Source organism: Manacus candei, unplaced genomic scaffold, assembly GCF_025592945.1.
Source record: "Manacus candei isolate 608988 ecotype Guabito, Panama unplaced genomic scaffold, ASM2559294v1 h1tg000003l, whole genome shotgun sequence".
Lineage (NCBI taxonomy): Eukaryota > Metazoa > Chordata > Aves > Passeriformes > Pipridae > Manacus > Manacus candei.
In genome coordinates, this window is record NW_026138051.1 from 9,572,258 (window position 1) to 9,592,215 (window position 19,958).

Consider the following 19,958-nt stretch of genomic DNA (forward strand, 5'->3'; position numbering starts at 1 on the left):
CGCCATTGGCCTGTGTGATTCAACTTAAATGTTAGGAGATTTTCTCTTTTTGCCTGAATAGCTCCTGCTGGAATGACTGACTGGTGATTTGCTTTTGAATTGCTTCTGTCACAATGCAGAGGTCATCAGGACAAGTGCATGCATTTGTGAAGGCAACCAGAAAAGAAATAGCTCCTCCTGACCCATAACCATGTACAAATCAGGCTGGCTGTCACTTACCATTCTCAGAGAGACTTAAAAAGCATGATACTACAGATTAGCCCCGAATTTTCAGATCACGGCCTTGCTCTTACAGGCTGTATCACTGGCTGTAGTAGGAACACCCTGACATTTTTGTGTCACATTTCACTCTTAATAAGGATGTAAGCTGAAATCCAACTTAAACTTAGATCTAAGCTTTGGTGGGAGAGACCCAACCGTGAGCAGCTCTACCCAACTGCCATATCCAAACATCTTTTCTTCTCCATCCCAGTATCTAAGAAGCATGAAGATTCTCTAAAAAGAGCTAAACTCACAGTGAGGATTAGAGGTCTTGCTTTTAAGTGCCTCTGGTGAGAACTATACTGTTGATGTTTAACTTGAGGAGACATCCCTGGATATCTGTTTTTCAAGCTGTCATTAATGTGAGCTTTTTAAAATTACCTTTCAGTGACTTTGCTCAGGTCTTTCTTTTGAAGAGTAATGGGAAAGCCTTTCTTCACTGTAAAACATGGGCCTCTGGGACATCTAGTGTGTTTTAGTCAAGCTCAAATTGTCTTGTTTTTAGTGAGTCTTGTGTAGAGATTGAATCTTAGGAGAAAAGAAGTGCAGAAAGAATAAAAATTCTTCATGAGTGATGGATTAGCTCTGCACAAATACTTTTTCTACTTGAAGGGAATGCAGCCTTGAATGGTAGCTCTGTCTGGATTCACAACCCAGGTCTCTGTTGGAGGATCAAAGGAAGTAGAGATAATATAATGTTGGATTTGTAACATTGTTCTGTTGTAGTACTTCTGAGATCATACTTCCATGATGGTATTTTCATTTACTAGGAGGATCTTGAATCAAACACTAAATAAAGGTAATGTGGGATTAGGATTTCTCCTTAGCAGGCACAGGAGCTAGTATTAGAATTACTGTTATAACAGCAACGAGCAAGCAAAAAACAGGACAGGAGTGTTTGGAGCTGTACCAAGGCCAGGTACCACACACATGAGCTGCAGAATCACTGCACCTCATGGCCTGTGATTGAGGGAGCAACTACAGCAGTGCCAGCCATCTGTTAAATTGTTCTACTCAGATGTTGCTCTTTCACTTGACAAACTGATAAGAATTAAAAATCCAAAAACTTTGAAGGGTCTGTGATTTGTAACCTCCAACAGTCACTTACTCCATGTTCAGGAAATTGATCTTTTCCAGACAATAACCTCAAACATGTAGCAGTGGTAGTCACTGAGAAATAAGTTAGCACTTGAAGGAAACCTTGGAAGAGTAAGCAATAATCCATTTGTTTTTAAGATGTTACATTTTTGTGATCTAAAAAATACAATGGTAACAAATAACTCGTTTTTCTTTAAGGCGATCACCAAACCATGACCTTGGTAACCATTATGTGAAGTGTAAAATTTGGACAGGAATAAATTTATAGTACTCTCATGAAGAGAGAGGAAAACAATCAAATGCTCAATTAAGTCTGAAAGCTGATAACACAGCACATTTATAGAGCAGCCAGTAGTGGATCTGGTCATGCATTAATGCTGTGAACCTTCAGATGGACAAAAACAGTTGGTGGTGTAGTTATTGCTGTTACTGTTCTAACTCAAAATGAGCAAAGAGGAATGTATGTGCTGCTTTATACAGTCCTTCAGTTAGTGAGCCAATAAAAATGTCATTAAAACAGCCAGAGTGTTAAGGTACATGGAGAGAGATCTAAACCTGAGCTGTGCTGTTTCCTGAGCACTGCTTTGATAAATACACTTTCCAGCTTTTGGATCTACCCTCAAAGTATCAGAATGTAATAAAAAACCAAATGCAATGAAAAATTAACCTGCAAGGGAGAAAATCCCATTGTGAATCCCTTCGTATAAATGTGCAATTCAAATTTGGGTGGGATTTTTCAATCTAGAAGATATAAAATATTCAACCCCTTTTCTGCCTCCTTCCTCTTTATAAGAAAATGAATAAATGGGGGTGGGGGGAGATTCTGTGTATACTAGAGCCAAAATTGTTTTACTTGACTCTTTTAACAAACATCCTCACTTAGCAGAAACACAAATGCCAAAAAAAGTTTTTTCCAAAGCTGTGAATATTTCCTCTGATTTTAATTCAGCCTTAGGGCTGATGAATTGTCTTGAATCCAAAACAAGATGAAAAATAATTTAGGGATTGACACTCCAATTCCAAATGTCCTTCTTATCCATTTCTTTACATCATCCCTTTTTCCCTCTTGCCCTTACTTCCAAGCCAAACTCACAGTTTTGCTTGCTTTTGTTTTGAGACCTGTTAAATTCCCTTGGTTTTCCCTGTGGTTTTCTGTTGGATTTGGAGCTGGCTTCAGTTTGTGGTTCAGTGCCAGTTCCAAGTGGCCTGTGGATTACAGATGCCTTGCCACCAAAACAAAGGAATCTGCTTTGTGAACTCTGGCAGAGCGAAACCCATCCTATTTCCAGTCAAGAGAGTAGGCCCAGTGTGTAACTAGTCCCTTGAAAAAGAGAATTACAGATCTTAGTTTCAGTGTGAAAATATAAGACAATTTTTTTTCTTTGTGCTATGGAGTGATTCTTTCTTTTCTTCTCTCTTCCTGTTCCCCATATGACCACTGCTACCTCTTGTAGAAATGAAATCCATTGGAAATCAACTCCTGTGGAAAGTGAATGGTTTGGCAACCTCTCAAAAAAGACAGATTATCAAAAAATGCACTTTCAGACTCATAGGTTATTTCCTTTGCATGGATGTGCAAAAGGTTCTGCAGCCTGACAGGTTAATTTGGGTTCATATATTCTCTACTGAGAAACAACTCTTCTTGTCTGGCCTTGCAATACTAAGATCATCACTGGAAGCCCTCCAGCATCTTCCTCATCCACATGGGAGATACTTCCTTTTTATTCCTTTTGGCCACAGATTCTGACAGCAGAACCCAGGTTACTAGCCTTGATTTTGTTATCTACTGTTCTTTTTGTGTCCAGCATTCCTCATTAAATATGAACATACAACTGTATGCTCCAGACTCCACAAGGAAGGGAAGACAACAAGAAAAAGTCAGTACAGATGCATCACCTTCTCAGAGGACTGAGTGATGAAATCCTTACAGCTGAGGAACAGCTTGCCCAGCATGGGATGGAATGGCTCACAATTTCAACAGACTTCAGCTCCCAGACTTCTACCTCAAAACTGAGAAAAACAGACTGATCAAACTTTCCTTTCCTTTTGCACATAACTGCAATATAACTGTTATCCCAAGCTGACGAGATTAAAGGAAGGCTGCTGCTGTTTCAGTCACTGGAAAATTGCCCTTTCCTGAATTACCAGCAGTAGCACTAACCTGAGTGGCTGGTGAAGAAGCATTCATAAAGCTTTCAAGTCTATTGCTGTTGGCTTAGTGAGGGCTTTCTTCATCATGAGCCTGAATAGATTTATTGTCTCGGTCATGGAGTGTGAACAAAAGTGATAGTACTCACCAGGCACTTAGTTTCCTCAATTCTACTCAGTTCTAATTGTAACTAATGAAAAGAATACTACATTTTTGGGTCCTGGTTCCAGGAAGCATTTTAAATAGAAGTAGCCTCCAGCGTTTTTCAAAATACAATCTAAATAATGCAAGATTGTTAGGAGAAAATACAGCACTATTAAATAGCACCAAGTAATGGACAACTGTTCAAAGTCATTATTCTTGATTAGCCTGGATCATTATCACTGAGCACATGTGACCTTACTTGCACTCAGTAGTACTTATAGTCATTCAGGAAGGTTAAATAATCATTACTGATTAATTACTATTGATTATACTGAGTGGTTGTATCACATTCTGTGGATTTTCAGTGCAGGAAGCATTGAAACTCTCAAATATGTTTTGTTCCTACAAGAAAGGTAACTCTTTTCAAAAGCCAGTTTAGGAGAAAGTTGACTTATGCTCCCTAACCATATAAATATTTCTGAAAAGCCCACCCCAAATGATGGATTTTTTTCAGTCCAGAAAATTTTTCTTTCAGGTAAAATAATATATTTTGCGCAGTTTGTGAGGATGAGACTTTATTATAACCTCTCAGCTGAAAGACATCATGGCAGCATGCAAAGTGAGCCTTTCCATCAGAGGTGAGGGAATGGAGAAAAATATCCACGAATTTTATTACATAAATGTACAGGTGGCATTTTGAGGAGAAGGGACTAGGGTGGACAAACTCTGTGGTTCTGCCGAATATGTAGGACTAATGATGCTGAAAATGGGAGGTTTCTGAGACTGCCTGCTGATTTGCCTTGCAAATGCCTCTGTCTGCCAAAACCTGCTCATGGCACACCTTTGACAAGAACCCATTTACAGTGTTTTGTCAGCGCTTGTTTAGCATGAAGCTTCGAGCTGTGATGAAGTGTCCCTGTAGACCTTTTTATTTTCTTCCCAACTACAGGCTCACTTGACAGAGTGAAATGTAGAAACGCTGCATAAGAAAAGATTTGTCATGGAGCATGTTGGATTTTTTTTTTTAATTAAAAGCATTGTCCTGGGTCTAGTTGGAGGGAGTGAGCAGCCAGCGTCGTTAGCGTCAGAGTGAGACTGATGGATCACTTCCCAGGTGCACAGGGCACCCTCTTGTCTCAGCTAAATCAGTTTGCAGCAGAGCTGTGATGGAAGAGGCAGTGGCAAAGCCAAGATACCTCCCGCCAGAGCTCTCCACAGCTCCCTTCGGTGGGAGTAACCACCCAGCACGACTGGTTTTCTCCTGGTTTTTTTGGTTGTGGTGCAATCAGTTAAAATGACAAGATGATGCATGACGGGAGGAAGAGCCCCCTTATATTGTGGGTTGTTCTCTGAGCCTGCTGTGGCACAGAGTGAGGGGCAGAGCTGGCAGCCTGGCCTGCAGCCATCCTGTGCAGAGTGCCAGTAACAGCATGGCAAACACCGGTTTGGGGGGTTTATTGTGTGTCTGATAGCTCTGTTAAAGCTGCAAGGCTGAAGGAATTTAGTTTAATCCTGTTTTCCTGATTGTGCAGCATGGCAGCTGAGTTGGTTGTGTTTATTCTGCCCTGATATTAAGAAAAACTGGGCGTAGCAATCTGCTTCCTGGATTTAGCTGTCAGGGTTCTTTGGTGCCCTGGGCCCCAGCAGGCACTGAGTCCCTGTGGCCTGAGAGGGATTCTGGAGAGCTGATTTTCTGGACAGGAGCTGCATCCATGCTGCAGCAGCGAAACGTAAGAAGGAAGAGGTGACAGAGAGGAATGAACCACTCCCCATCCCCACCTCCTGGACCAATCAGTGAGGGAGGGAGGGTAGAGGAGGAAAAAGAAAAGATATGAGGGAAACATGTTTTAGTTTTTTTATCTTTCTTACTACCAACCTATTATAATTCACAAATAATTAAAATATTTTTTCTTAGTGAAGTCTGTTTTGCCTATGACAGTAATTCGTGAATGATCTCCTTGTCTTTATCTTGACCTGTGAGCTTTTTCATTTTATTTTCTCCTCCCCATCCTGTGAGGGTGAGTGAGGGAGCAGCTGGAGGGGTGGCTGGCAGCTGGTCCAGGTCGACCCACCACAATATCCTATGTTGTAGGATTTTGTACAGCAGTTCCTTCTGAGGGAGAAATCCTTCCTGCATGATGTGCTTTAACACCCAACTCATAACCCTTCTTCTCAAACATGCAGCACTGAGTACTAGGGTGAAATCTCCTGATGGTGGGAGAGAACGAGGGTGAGGAGGACTGTGTGGGACACGCAGAGGAAATGGGACAGTGTATCCTGGCTGATATTTGAGATGCCAACAGGTTCCTGTGTTCACAGACTTGCAAGCTTGAAAGAGCTGCTGTGCTGGGTTGGATCACTTGTCAACAAAATTTCTGCAAGGTTCTGCATAGTCTTCACAGTAAATCAGAAATGAGCCTTTACATTTTCTGTAATTCCTCTGTGTTGGAAAGATAGAACATGACAGTCACTATTTGAATCTGTCATTCAAGTGTTTGTGAAGATGAGAGCTTAACAAAGAAACTTACTGTGTTGAAACAAACACAGTAGAAAGAAGGTAGGATAAATGAAAACATCTTTCTGTTCCTGCAGAAACTCAACATATTGCATGAAGGTGTCCATGTCCTTGACGGTAGCTGAGAATGAATCTGGGCTTTGCTACAACAGCAAGATCAGATATCTGGAAAAATCAGAAGTCACTAAGAGAAAGACAATCTCCTGTCCTGACATTGAGGATTACAAAACAGCCGGTCAAGAGCCAGATGTGGTGTGGTACAAGGTAACTATTGATGACTCATTGTTCTTGTGCTAAAAAGCACAAGCTAGTTAAATCCTAAATTTAACTACAAGCTAGTTAAATCCTAAATTTGGAGTGCTTGATTTGCCAACCTTAATAACATTCTTTAAAGACAGTTATCTTGTGTGAAATAAGTAATACACGCAGAGCAGCAGTTTTTTTCCTCCTTAGCAGGTTGCGTCAGAAAAGAGCAATTATAAAAGTTGTCATTTATTTCTACTTTTTACAAAAATCTCACATGTTCTGTCTTGTAGTAACAAAATGTGTACCATAGCCTACTGTTAGTGTAAACAAAATTTTCTTTCAGCCGTTGAAGCTCTTTTTTTCAGCATATGGGTGGATATCTTCAGTGCTGTTCGTGTGTCAAATATATGTATTTAGTTAATCATAGATATCCTGTGTTGGAAGGGGCCCACGAGGATCATCAAGTCCAATTCCTGGCTCTGCAGAGGAAGTCTGAAATCTTGAAAAAAAGAGAGTACCAAAGAGAAGCTTCTTCTTGCCCTATCTGCCTAGGTATTGCTGAACACCAGATCACTGAAGATCTCATTTTCTGCAAGAACACGCTGAAAAATAGTCTGACAGGAATAATCTTCAGCTGTCACGGAGCAGAAATCAGTCTAACTAAGATGCATGTGCAGGTCCACACCAGTGATGCTTTGTACTGACCAAGAAAGGGAATGGAAGGGTCTGTCCCATACACCCACACGTGTTGTCTGGGTTGCACACACAGATTGTGTGACACCAGGCTGGAGTGTGACAACTGACTGACAAGTCATCACAGTGATTGAAAGTGAACAGAATTGATGTGGTTTGGTGATGATGGTAAAACAATCAAAGTTGACAACCTTTAGTCTGCCTTAATAATGAGAAGAGACATTAATGGGATAACCTCCTACATACACCTTCTTATCCATAATTAACAATAAGGTGCTATCAGTTTGGCTCTTAGAGAACATCTGTGTTATCTGGAAATGAGTCAGGAAGCTCAGCAGTGTGAAATGTCAATATTGATGTTATGCAGAAGGTAGGTATGTCAGGTTGTCCATTGAAACTTATTCCTGAACAGGGTTTTGGAAAAATATTCTAGAGAGTATCGTGTTAAGAAGTCTGCTTACTCAAAAGCCCAGTTACTAGAAAATATATAATTACTTGGATTGCAAAATAATATGATGAATACTGGGGTAACCCCTACAAACCACAGTCAGGGATTTCAGACCATTCTCTGTGAGGCAACGTGAGTGACAAAAAGCAGGTCCCTTCCCCCAAACAATAGTGTACAGTGATACTCTGCTTATGATTTGGTCCTTGCTTTCTGAAGGAGGCATCTGTCTCTAGTCATAGCACACTGGGTCCTCAAGTTTTTCCCCTTTACCTTGAAGATTGAGTTTGATGTGTACATGAAGCCATCTTCTTGTGTAAATCTGCTCCAGAGGCACTGGGGGGCAATTCCTTTTCGTTATGCTGAAATACTTAGAGAAGATTTTCATCCAGGTAGGGAACATAAGTTGGCCGAAAGAGAACAGTAGATAAATAAATATAAGGAAGTCCTGGAGGTTCCTTCTTTATACCCTTGTCTGAAAAGAGAAACCCTTGTGTTCAGGAGAAACCTGCCAGTTCTCTGGTAGTCAGGGGTTTGGACTTGTGACCTATGAAATACCATCAGACAGGACAGTCACGGTGCAAGCCCACTGTGTACAGGACTCACTCTACCTTCCAAAAGGCTTCTCTGTGTTGAGGGATTAATGAATCTGAGCCAATAATTGCATCAATTTACAGGGAGTTAACTGTAATTTAAACATGCTCTTAATTATGCCTGAATAGATTTTCCCATGCACACCCAGTAAGTAATAAAACATTTACTGTGAGGATTTGTTTTAACAGTGGTATGAACTTCACTGCTGGCTAGAATTACACTGCATGAAATATTTATTTTTAAAGATTTCCTCAATTAATGCCATTGATATATACAGAACTCTGTTATACCTCTTAAAACTGTTTTGACAAGAAGTGTGAGGATTTTTTTGAAGTAAATGAATGTGTCAAGGCATGATTGAATGAATGGGATTTAAGAGTAAGAGCAGTTTCATGAAAAATCAACTGGCAGAGGAAAAAGGTATATTACATCTTGAATGTGGAGTCTTAATCCATTTCCATCATCTCTTTTCTACAACTGGGTTGAAGGAAGGGCTGTGAAAACAATCAAAATGTCAGGTGAAGGACAGGTAGTTGTTATCTACCTTAGAAAAATAGAGTTGTTGAGGTGCTGCCACTAACATTTCAAGGAAGAGAAACATAGCATAATAGTGCACAAGTTAATTACTGGGGAAAAAAACCCACAAAAAACATTTAAGATATCTAAGGAGAATAAATAGGCTTGGAAAAGAAACTTTCAGATTCTTCTAGCAGGTAAATGTAGTGCAAAAGCAGAAAAGAACAATTAATTGGTTAAAGGCTTCATTGAGACCTTAGAGCACTTTCCAGTACCTGAAGGGGCTTTATGAGAAGGCTGGAGAGGGACTTTTCACAAGGGCATGTAGTGACAGGACAAAAGGGAATGGCCTTAAACTGAAGGAGGGTAGATTCTAATGAAGTGTTAAGAAGTTCTTCTCTGTAAGGGTGGTGAGGCACTGGCACAGGTTGACCAGAGAGGTTGTGGACTCCCCATCCCTGGAAGTGTTCAGCACCAAGTTGGATTGGGCTTAGAGCAACCTGGTCTAGTGGAAGGTGTTCCTGCCCATGACTGGGGGAGTTGGAACCAGATGAACTGTAAAGTCCTTTCCAACCCCAGCTGTTCTGTGATTCTATGAAACGAGTCATACAATTGAGCACTTACCTTTTAGAGAAATTAGCACACCTCTGACAGTAAAATCTACATTGTTTTCCCAGTATGAAGACTAGTTAGAATTTTATTTGTTTCTCAGCCGTTTTTGTTGCTAAAATGCAAATTGTTACGATTTTCCAGCTTCTCCCCTTTTTTGCTTTTAGTTTTGTGTATTAAATATATAAACAAGCATTTTCAACATATTTTTATAAAGCCTGCATAGTTAATAGAAGACAAATTAACTAGCTGAACTTTGGAAAAGAAAGGCTTATAAATAATTTTTAATATGAAGTATTCTAAGTAGATACAAAAAGAAATAATTAGGAAATCGGTGATATAATTCAGCAGAACAGTTTCTCTCTGTAAAAACGTAACAGCACATTGTTTGAGCTAAATCATTAATCTCTGTAGTAGTAAAGGTGTTGCCCTTCTTATTACAAACATGTAGTATATAAAAATATAAGGCATATAAAAATGTATCTTCCATCTCTTTGCTCCCTTATCTACTTTTAAAAATAAAGTACATAATGGAAAACTGGTAACACATAATAGGGAATTTCAGTGCTGCACTAAAAGGTGCATATCTGAAATACGCTTACTTTGTGTGTTCTGGGAATTGTATTCCTTCTAAATTAGGATTGAAGAGAACAGAATCATATTCCTTGCCCAGTGTTCAAATTTAGTTACTCCAAGTAGGTGGTCGATGTACCTTTCAATAGACCTAAAATATTGAGCACAAATCAGAAAGGATTCAATGGCCTTTCCTGGCTCTGATCTGTGTCCTGCGTGAATCTCAAGCGATGATAGTGCAATTTAGTAACAAAAATAAGCTCTGATTCTTTTTAGCAGAGCAGATAGGATCTGGATTTAGTCATTCTCTATCACTGCTGTTAACTAAAGTTCACATGCAAGGCAAGATTACGCTGCCCTTACAGCTGTACTTTGGAAACAGAGATAACCCGATCACTCTGTTACCTGCAGTAGTATTGCACAGCTTCAGAAATTGAAATCTGTCCACATTGTAACTGGATTTGGCCACCTAGGGATAGGGGTGATTCTTCAGTGCTCCATTTTCAAGTGCAAGGCCAGAAGCTCTCAGTCCTCTCTTTCTATTTCCCTGTTGTTATCCTTTAATTTAGAATCTGGCGTGGATTTGGAATGCACATGGAATCCCATGAAAAATTTATGTTTGTGTCATTCTGATCTCTTGCTGTGATACAGTGTATTTGCATGTTGACGTATTTTCTTGTTTGGTTGTTTTCTTAAGAGAAAGCTTTGTTCTATTTTGTTTTCTCTGTTTCTGACACTGCTGTTGCAGAGGAGCAGAAAATGGGGCATAGGTCTGGGCATGTCACCAGTCTCTGAAGTTGCTGAGCCCGATGTAACTGATGCAAGACTGTTAGCTGCAGTCTGAGAGCTTATTCCAAGTTGCCACCTTGAGGGAGGGAGTAGAGGGACATTGAAGGTACTCAGGCCCTATGTTGCTTTGTGTTCTCTTGGTATAGAACTGTCAGGAGTGCTGAGTGCTTTAGAGAACTGAGAAAAGTGATTTTGTTGCAGGCAGAACAGGCTTGATGTTAAATATATTTAGAGACAGTAAGTATATAATCTTAAGGTGCCATTTTCAAGAGACAGTAATTAGGTTGAGCCCCTGCTTTTAGTTCAGAGCATTCCAAGAACTATTCCATCATGAGTACAATTCACGTGGAAGGTGACTGATCTGCCTGCAAGGATGTGGTTTGTTAGGAAAGGGAGAGCCTCTTCTGGCACTATATCACACCCTATACAGAAGGACTCAAATGCTGTCCCAGTAGGACCACAGTTTGTAGTGATGAACTGAAATCTGCCAAACAACAGCTAAGGACTGTTACTGACAGACCATCAGTACCATGTACTGCATCAGAGGACACATGTGGGGGTGATATTACATAGAGCCTAGTGATGGGGAAAAGCTGAATCAGAGCTCATCAGGTGCTAGAGAAGCCAGTGATGAGAAACAAGACTGTTAGGAAACCAGGTTTTTGAATTCTCTTGCTCACAAAACTGCTGTTCTTCCTGTTTGCTTCTATTGGTAAATGGTTCTAGCCTGGGACTATGTGTAAAGTTTGCCTCCAGGCTAACTCTTAACAAATGTTGCCCTTACCCCCTTCAAACAGAGATGTATTTTAATGGTCTGTCCTAAAGTAGAGGTCTTGGCAGTTGTTATCAAGAAAAAGAGAAGATACTTAACCATTGCTTCAGGGCACCATGTATTAAACATAACCCATGTGATACAGTAGGAATTACTGAACCTTAAAAACATTACTGTTTAATTCCAGCCTTTGAATTAATTCCAGTTTCAGATCTCTATGCTTTCTGAAATTATATTCAAATTTTAATTGCAAAATATATCAGGGTGGTTGTTTACTTGTATATATAATACTGAAAATCTGATCAGGCAACACTGTCTTATGTTGTACAAGCTGAGTAATTTTGGCAATGGATTTTTTTTCTGCAGGAATGTAAGCCAAAAATGTGGAGAAGCGTTGTAATTCAGAAAGGAAATACTCTCTTAATTCAAGAGGTCCAGGAAGAAGATGGAGGAAATTACACCTGTGAACTAAAGTTTGAAGGCAAGCTTATACGAAGGACGGTTGAATTGAAGGTTACTGGTAAGAATCTTTGTTCTGTGCCAATAGAAAAAACAAAGCTTTGAAATAATAAGAAAAAGTGGGTTTCACATGTCAGTGAATCTGTTTGATAGAAGTAAGTCCAAAGCAAATCCCAGTAGCTGAGCAGTCCAAAACTCAGGGAAATTTATATGAAGATCTTACAAAATTTCACGGAAGAGTATTCCTAGCTTTTTCTCTGTACAGAACCTGGAAATGCCAGCTATAAAGCAAAAGGTAGAGCAGACCTAAGTCCTCCATATACACTGGAATTAACTCAGACTCCACTTTGGTCTTCAGTGCTGAATGGAGGAAAGGTTGACTGAAGCTGTAAAACAGGCTTTTGGTGAGGCTTTTTGTCCTGGAATAAACACAAGCAGAAGAGACATCTTCAACCATTAATTTCTTTTTTATGAGTGATTGTTCCATATTTTTAAGCTTTGGTTTAATTCATGATGGTCAGCTTCTAGCTTCAGTCTGTGGTTTGTCTTTAGTGAAGAGTATGGCACAACTATTTCAAGAATGAAGTTATGAACATTGGACTGTCAAGGGAAAGTAACCTGCTCATGAAGAGGTCATACACTGTGTGGTTCTGACTCCATGTAATATGTACTAGACAAGAGTGTTTTTCTGTCTCTTTTTGCCAGGTACCAAAAATGAATGGGTAAAAAAGTATTGTCTACAGATATAGTCCTGTTCCCTTTCCAGTCCACTGTACAATATGACATCTATAATTATTATTTTGCCTTCTGTGTCTGTGGAACTTTGCGAGTATCTGAAAACTGTTGAGGTTTTCTTCAGCCTTTCACACAAAACCATATAAACAAATGGTTAGGTATTTTCCCAACTGTATTTCAACATACTGATTAAAATGGGACCCTACTTAAAGCAATGAGAAGTAGAATTCCAATTTCTTATATCGAAGTGAATTGGTCCATATGACGTTTCTCATATGTTCTTGAAATAAAATTCTTCCCTTTATTTTGAGTGGAACCCATTTTTTTTTTATTCTTATTCTTATTCCTCATTTTCAATGAGTTCCCTGTGTGCCATATTCATATATCATATGACTCTTTATTGTCCATTTTTGACCATGGACAGATCTCTACAGTATTGATTCAACCTACCTGACCCCAGACCTGTCAAATGAAGATATAATACCTGCCTTGTGGATAGTTGCTACCCTAAGTAGCATGCTGGTCTTCAACCAGATTGTGAACTAAGTTTGACAAAGTGAAAATGAGATGCATTTAATTCAATTCCCCACGAAGGGTAGTCTATGCTCTCTCTCTCATCATGACCTTGCTAGAAGTCATGTGTTCTCTGTATTATTTAAACACTGTGGTACATTCATACTTCAGAATTTAAGGAATTTGTCCTAAACTAGCTATAGTATTTATTAAAACTATTTCTTTTATTAAAAAAATTACGACCTGAATTATTTAAAATGTAATATGAAATATGTAAGTGTTCTCAGTTTTGCAAAATGCTTGAGAAGCAGATTTTTCCCCTTGTAATTTGGTGTGAAGTTCATGTTGCATTAAATTTTGTTTAGTTTATAAAAGCACATATGTTAGTAAACACCTTTTCCAGATGGAAATGTTCAGGAGACTGTCTGTTTGGGATTCATCGTTAGTGTTGCTTAAGGATTTATTTCAAGTAGAGGCTTTTGATTAGGGGCACGACCCTGCTCTTAATAGTTATCCATCAAACTTCCAGTGATGTCATTAGAGCTGTTAGAAGCTACTGCCTTAATTTTCTGTGCCAAAGTGTCAGTGCAATTGCCTGACTGGCTGTGGCTGTGGCAGGGAGATCCAAGGGTGGCGTGTGCTGGTCCTCAGGCACTGCTCTCCTCGAGTCCTGTCTTGCCTTCTTGCTTTTGCAGACCCAAGCGGAAGATTTCAGTGGGCCAGTCAGAGGTAGGAGGGAAGTTCTACTCCCTTTCTTCTCCTGTGACTAAGTCATAGTATGAGCAACTGTGAGATTTGTAAGAAAAATAAAATCTCTGGAGTCGTAGATGGAAACTGAAAGCCACCAATGTGATGTCTGGCTACAGGGGGAAAGACTGAGGGACCTGAGTGGTATTAGTAGGTGAGCAGAGCACAAAGCAAACAGGTCAGGTGGCATTTGTGGAAAGGGGCAGTTGGACTACACATGGGTACTGTGTGGGGCTGGCAGTGTTATCGTGTGGGTGGTTGAGTGTGAGTCAGATAATAAAAGGCTTCAACGGCTGTAGCTCTTCGGGGTTGTGAAGGCAAGGCTTGCAGCCTAGAATATATTACAAAAATATTTTGACACAAAGTATTTATAGGGACAAAATCCTGAGCTACAATACAGCACTAATGAGCATTGCCTAAATCTTGGTGTTTGGGTGCATTTAACAATAATAGATTGTCAACAAAACAGCTTTTTCATCACTAGTTCTTCATGGGTTTGTTACATTATGCAGACAGATGTGAAACAAGTCTTGTCAGCCATTTTTTGCTGAAGAAACATGACAACAGTGTTATTTCTTAGCAAATAACATGTAACCCTTCAATCTATGTAAAAAAAAATAGAGATACAATTTCACTTTGTTTCTTGTTGTGGACAAAAAAGTGAGGTTAGCAACTGTGAGGTTAGCAACTGTTTAGCGTTCTAAAACCTAAAAAATGTAACAGAAACTCCATTTTTAATTAGATAATAAATTAGACTGCCCCCATATAGAAAAAAATGAATTTGCTAATATAAAGTTAATCTACAGATAACCTACAATATCAGAATTTATTAGTTTTTAATCAGATTACAGCTATTCAGGAATATCAGCAATCATAAGCATGTTAATGAGTATTGTTAAATGCCAGTGTTTATTGAAGAACAATTATACTATTCAGATAAAAAGAAAAACCCAAACGTAAAAAGTCACATTGGTTTTAAAAGGCAATTTATGCAGCCTTCTGTTTTCCCCAACCCTACCAACCAGTTCTCTCTGTTTTGATGCACAGCAATATTTTAGTAGCAGTGGAGGTGAAAAGGTACAATTTTAAAAAACCACCTGCTATGTTTACCTACTGCTTCTGCCCTCTTTTTGTTTTGGGCCACTGATCTGTAAGGAGACAGGCTGAGAAGATGTATGGAGATGTATGTTGGGAAAGGGTAACTCCCCTGAGAAAGGAGCAAACCCTGCTTGTCAGGGCAGATGGGGCAGTTTTGCAGGGATGTGCTTTCCCATGGCCAGCTATGCTAGTGGGAGAGTTGCCTTCTTCTTTCTGTTGCCTGTGAAAAGAGGTGATTTGTGAACTTGTACTGGTGAATTATTTTCCAGTTTGACAGCAGAAGGTGGCCATCTGACCAACTTCATAAAGTGCTGGTGATGGATTGGAGTGGCATGCAGGAATTACTGGACCACTCCGTCCAGCAGCCCTGTCCTCCAAGTTTCCTTCAGTCTCTACTCTGGCATGTTCTTCATAGGCTGCTAAAATGCCTGGCTGTTCCTAAAAGTCATTTATGCAGCAATATTTGTTTTGACCATCGTAAATGACAAATTATTCCACATGGCTACATGAATCGAATGATTCCGCCTGAATTCACTCTTTGCTCACAGTTTTTCAATTAAATTCTTTCAAGTCTCATTACATTGCTCACTTTTCAAATTACACCTGCTGCTGTTGCTACATTTTGTTTGTGGGTCTGGGACCCCTTTATTAGCACAAGCAGTTGATGGCAATTTGCTATTGTTAAGCCAAGGGGGTGAATTGGATTTAGAAAGGCAAACGATTAGTTGTACTTTCCAGCAGCTCTAGGGACGTACAGTGAGCAGCTACCACAAAATAGGTGAGGATATGAGCTAAAAGTATGTCCACTGTTTGTTTGCAGTTTCTTTTCTGTGCATTTTTAATGCTCTGCAAACTGGGTATGCTGTTTTACATTATTGGAAGTCTAGTGACACCTTGGCAGCAATCACTGGGTGCTGATCAGTACAAATTTATAGTATTCTGTAGTGCACTCTAAGCCTTATCAATTTACAGGAGATAAAGTATTGCCACCACAATCATACAAATGACATGTTGACTGACAACATTTTTGGCTGTTGACAGTTTCCAGAACAACCAAAGCAAGAAGTGTTAAGATAAATTAAAAGCTTATTTAAACTGAGCTGTAGCTGTAACATGTCCTCTGAAATTCAGACTTTTATAAGGGATTTATAGAACTGGTATTTGCTTAAAAATCTGAAAACGTGTAATTGTGATTCTCTCCCAGTGGCATTGTGTTTTGGCACAAGCAGTTTAGTAATCTGCAATGAATTTGTGAAATGGTTCAGTGTTGCTTAAAAAGTTACTTATCCAAAAAACCAGTTTATCTCTGAAAGGTCACTGAGCTCTGAATATCACTGTGTAGATGTACACAAAAGCAGGGCCAGCACAAGACACAGGTTAGAACAGCAGGTGGCTGAGGAATAGGAGCAGATAAGCTGAATATATTCAGCAGTTTTCTGCAGTGACAGGTACTGTGCTAAGGACATACCTGTCGCACAGAGCTCTGGTCTGTAGGGATTCCTGAGTTAAGCTCTGAAGGAGCTTTTCCAGCAGAGCTAGTTAACATGTTTTCATGGCTTTTAGTACCCAAATTAACTCTGACATCTCTGCCTGGCATTGCACTCTGTAGAGAAGGCAGAGCCTCCAGGTCCTGGTAGAGGCTAGACACACCCTCACTCTTCCATTGTTGCCTCATATTCTAAGCTCCAGAGCTTTTTCTTTGGAGATGAGATGAAATAGCTGTTGTTACCACTGTTGTATCATCAAATAAAGCAGTAACATGTCAATTAGAGCACTGTATGAAAATAACATTAATTTCAATTTATGTAATTTTAACATCAAAGATCATATTGCAACATTTTGCGTTTCTTATTTTGTTATGTCACATTACTTCTTTGTTGTGAGCCGAGATGTTTTAATTTGATTTGTGGCTGTATAATTTTAATAACGCATATAGCTACTAATGTATATTACTGGAATTTTTCAGCATTTCTAAAATGAGATGTTTTGATAGTTCCTATTAAAAATTTTTTTAATTGATATTTCACAGGATGTTTCTTCTGCTATGCCTAAATTTGCACCAAATGTAGACTATATTTCCTGGCAGCACTCAATATCATACCTTATCCCTGGGATCTGGGAGTTGCTTGGAGTGTGGGGGTGTTTAATTGCTGATTTTGGCCAGCAGCTCTGGTGAGAACTGTTAGTTCCCCACTGTCTTATTTATTTGTATTTTCAAGCATGGGTCAGAGAGCCTGTTGTCTCAAATAAAGCAGAAAACATTTCAAGGAAAGCCTAAAGCAGCCTGTGAATTTTCCTGATGAAACAGCCTGAAAAGCACTCCAAGGTAAAACGTGGTGACGTGCGTATGGTGGGAGTTAGTCTGGCCTTCAGGGCGTGCTCCTCCTCACATACTTGCATGTCCAGTGCTGATGGGCATGGGAAGTGTTTGCTGTAGTTGGAGCTGTCTCCTTTTTCCTGGAAACAGATACTTCTTCTAGAGAGATTTTTTTTTTAGCTCCACATCTCCAAATGAAAAACTTCCCTTATTTAGGGTTCAAGAATTCTAAAGCGGTGTTGAAGCTGTCAGCAGCTGTTGGACCCAAGAACATGCTTTTCCTTCTTTCCTTCCTCTTCTGTCTTGGCAGCTTTAGCCTTTCTTTCCCTGCTAAGAACAATGTTCAGCTCACTCCCAGTGCTTGACAGTCCCTTCCACTTCTGACATATGGCCTAGGGTGCCTGTCCCCCGTCGTATCCCATGCAAGTGTTGTAGCCAGAGCCTCCTCTTGGCAGGAAATGTGCTGTTTCCAGCTGAAGACCCAACTTCTGCTCCCCGAAACTTCATGGGGAACTGCTGGAGTACAGTCAGAGAACGCTGGAATATTGGCACTTTCTACTTCAGAGCCCAATTTTGTGCTTAACAAGCTAGTTTGTCCATGATTTGTAACTCCCCCCCATACTTACTAATACAGACAGCAAATCACTGTGCAGAAGGCTTCCAAAGCAGGGGGGTGATTGATGTTTGCACTGTTTCCAGGGAGAAGGGGGTCACACTGTGTCTTCCCTGATGCCTGTCTGTGTGCCATGGTGGGCTTTAGGTGTCATTCTCTAATAGCATCACAAAGCAAGATTTAATGTTTAACCAGAGGTGTTGAGCTCAAAATAAAGTATGCATTTTCAGATTTTCATCAAATATAGTATAAGCAGTTTGTTGAGCCAACAAACTGGTAAGATTTTCATAGGGACTTACATTTCCTTTTTAATTACTGTTAGTACTTGCCATCTACTAATGTGGTATTTATAGTGGTAGAGGCAGCAAGGCCTTCTTTCCTTCTGGAAAACACTTTTTAATATTCTTTTGTAATAGAACTTTTACCAATATTTGAGTCCAAAAGAGAATAAAGGGGAAAAAAATCTACATAAACCAATTGTTTGTGAAGAAAATATTTACATAACAAAAGGCAAAGAGAACAGCAACTTGCTTATGACTACAGTTCTAATAACTGTGAAAATGAGATACTTTTTAATTTGGAAGAGAAATCTTAAAGGTGAACAAGTTAAATCTGCAGAAATTCTGTACTTCTGGGAGGGATACTACAGATTGTTTGGAAATAGAAAATCCTTCCTATTCCTTCTAATATTGACATGTTAAAATATATAACATTTACGTCATATCTGAAGTGACATTTTCTTGCTCATATAAGTTACACATTTCCATAGCAAGATTTCATCTCTTCTCCCCATTTGCAATATCTTAACACAGTCAGGGCATCACTTTTTCATTAAATGCAAAGGACAGCAAAAAGCCTGCCCAAATTAAGTTTTTAGTGAGAATCTCAAACTTTAAAAGATCTGTGGTAGGAGATCCTGTCCTTAGCATTTCCTCTGCTGCTCTTGTTTATAAATAATGCATTGAATTTTCTAGTATTTTTATTTTCTAAAGGAAACCTTCCTTTTTGTGACAAAAAGCAAGCCAGAAATGGGTTAAGTGCTGACAAATACAGTACTAAAAGACCAGGAAATGAATTTCACAGCTGGGTTCTCAAACCATTGCCAAAATAACTATCTATTTAAAGCGACATATAGGAAGTACCAAAAAATTAGAGTTTTCTTTTGATATATTTTGTGTGATTTGTATTAATTTTTATCAAGGTCTTTGTTTTGTAAATATTAGCTTTCTATTTCTTACAGTAAAGTATTTATCTTAAACCTTTAACTTCAATTCTGATTTGTTACATGTCTGGCCAGCACCATCCCGTTAACTGCTGTAGGCAGCTAAGCATGTTTCTGTGGTCAAAGCACACTTAATAGCCACTAATTTCTGTAGTGACTTTAATTTTTCTAGCTACCTCAGGCAAGCCCACTTGTGATCCAGCAAGAGAAATGTGTGCATTTACTTTTGACCTCATTTGGAAAATGGAGTGATTTCTCTGCCTTTTTCAGAATATTCCTTGTTCAACCATGCAAAAGCCCCATCATAAATCTGCAGCAACTTCTCTGTCTGTGAAGAGTCAACAGGAAAATTCAATCCAGAGCACAGTGTCAGTACAATGCAGGTGCCCATTCACCTGGAAGAAGTGACACAGCCGGTCGTGTTCTCTCTTTTAACATCTCCTTTTCACCTTACACCCAGCAAGGTCCTGATAAATTGACCAGGCTCTGCTGCTTTCAGGAGCACCTTATCAGAGTCTGTAAAGTGAGGATCTGGACAGTGTCTGAAGGATGCATGTGCCCATTTGTGGTTGCTGTGTGAACTGTGTCGCTGTTGAAGTGACAACGCAGTATATCCACAAGGATAAAAGCTCCTTCATTTTCAGTCCCTCAAATGATCCAGATTGATGACTTTTCCATTCACCAGAGTGACCTGTTAATACAGGGCTCATGGAAAACAAGTTTGGAAGATAAACATTAAGTATTACCTCCATATTTCCTGGAGAAAGTGCACGTTCTAAGGGCAATGAGAAATGTAGCAATATGCTGCAGTCTATGAATTATATATAGTGTCAGTACTCTTGGCGCTTTA

General features: G+C 39.5%; 1 protein-coding gene across 8 annotated transcripts in view; it reads left to right on the plus strand.

Annotated features, from left to right (window-relative positions):
- The window catches only part of IL1RAPL2 (interleukin 1 receptor accessory protein like 2), a 368,404-nt gene that overhangs the window by 194,586 nt on the left and 153,860 nt on the right, over window positions 1-19,958 (plus strand). For all 8 annotated transcript variants that reach the window (XM_051784226.1, XM_051784276.1, XM_051784285.1 and 5 more), the window contains 2 exons: window positions 6,245-6,431; window positions 11,771-11,924. In XM_051784226.1, coding sequence (XP_051640186.1) covers window positions 6,245-6,431; window positions 11,771-11,924 — 341 coding nt within the window. The remainder of the gene's footprint in view (window positions 1-6,244; window positions 6,432-11,770; window positions 11,925-19,958) is intronic.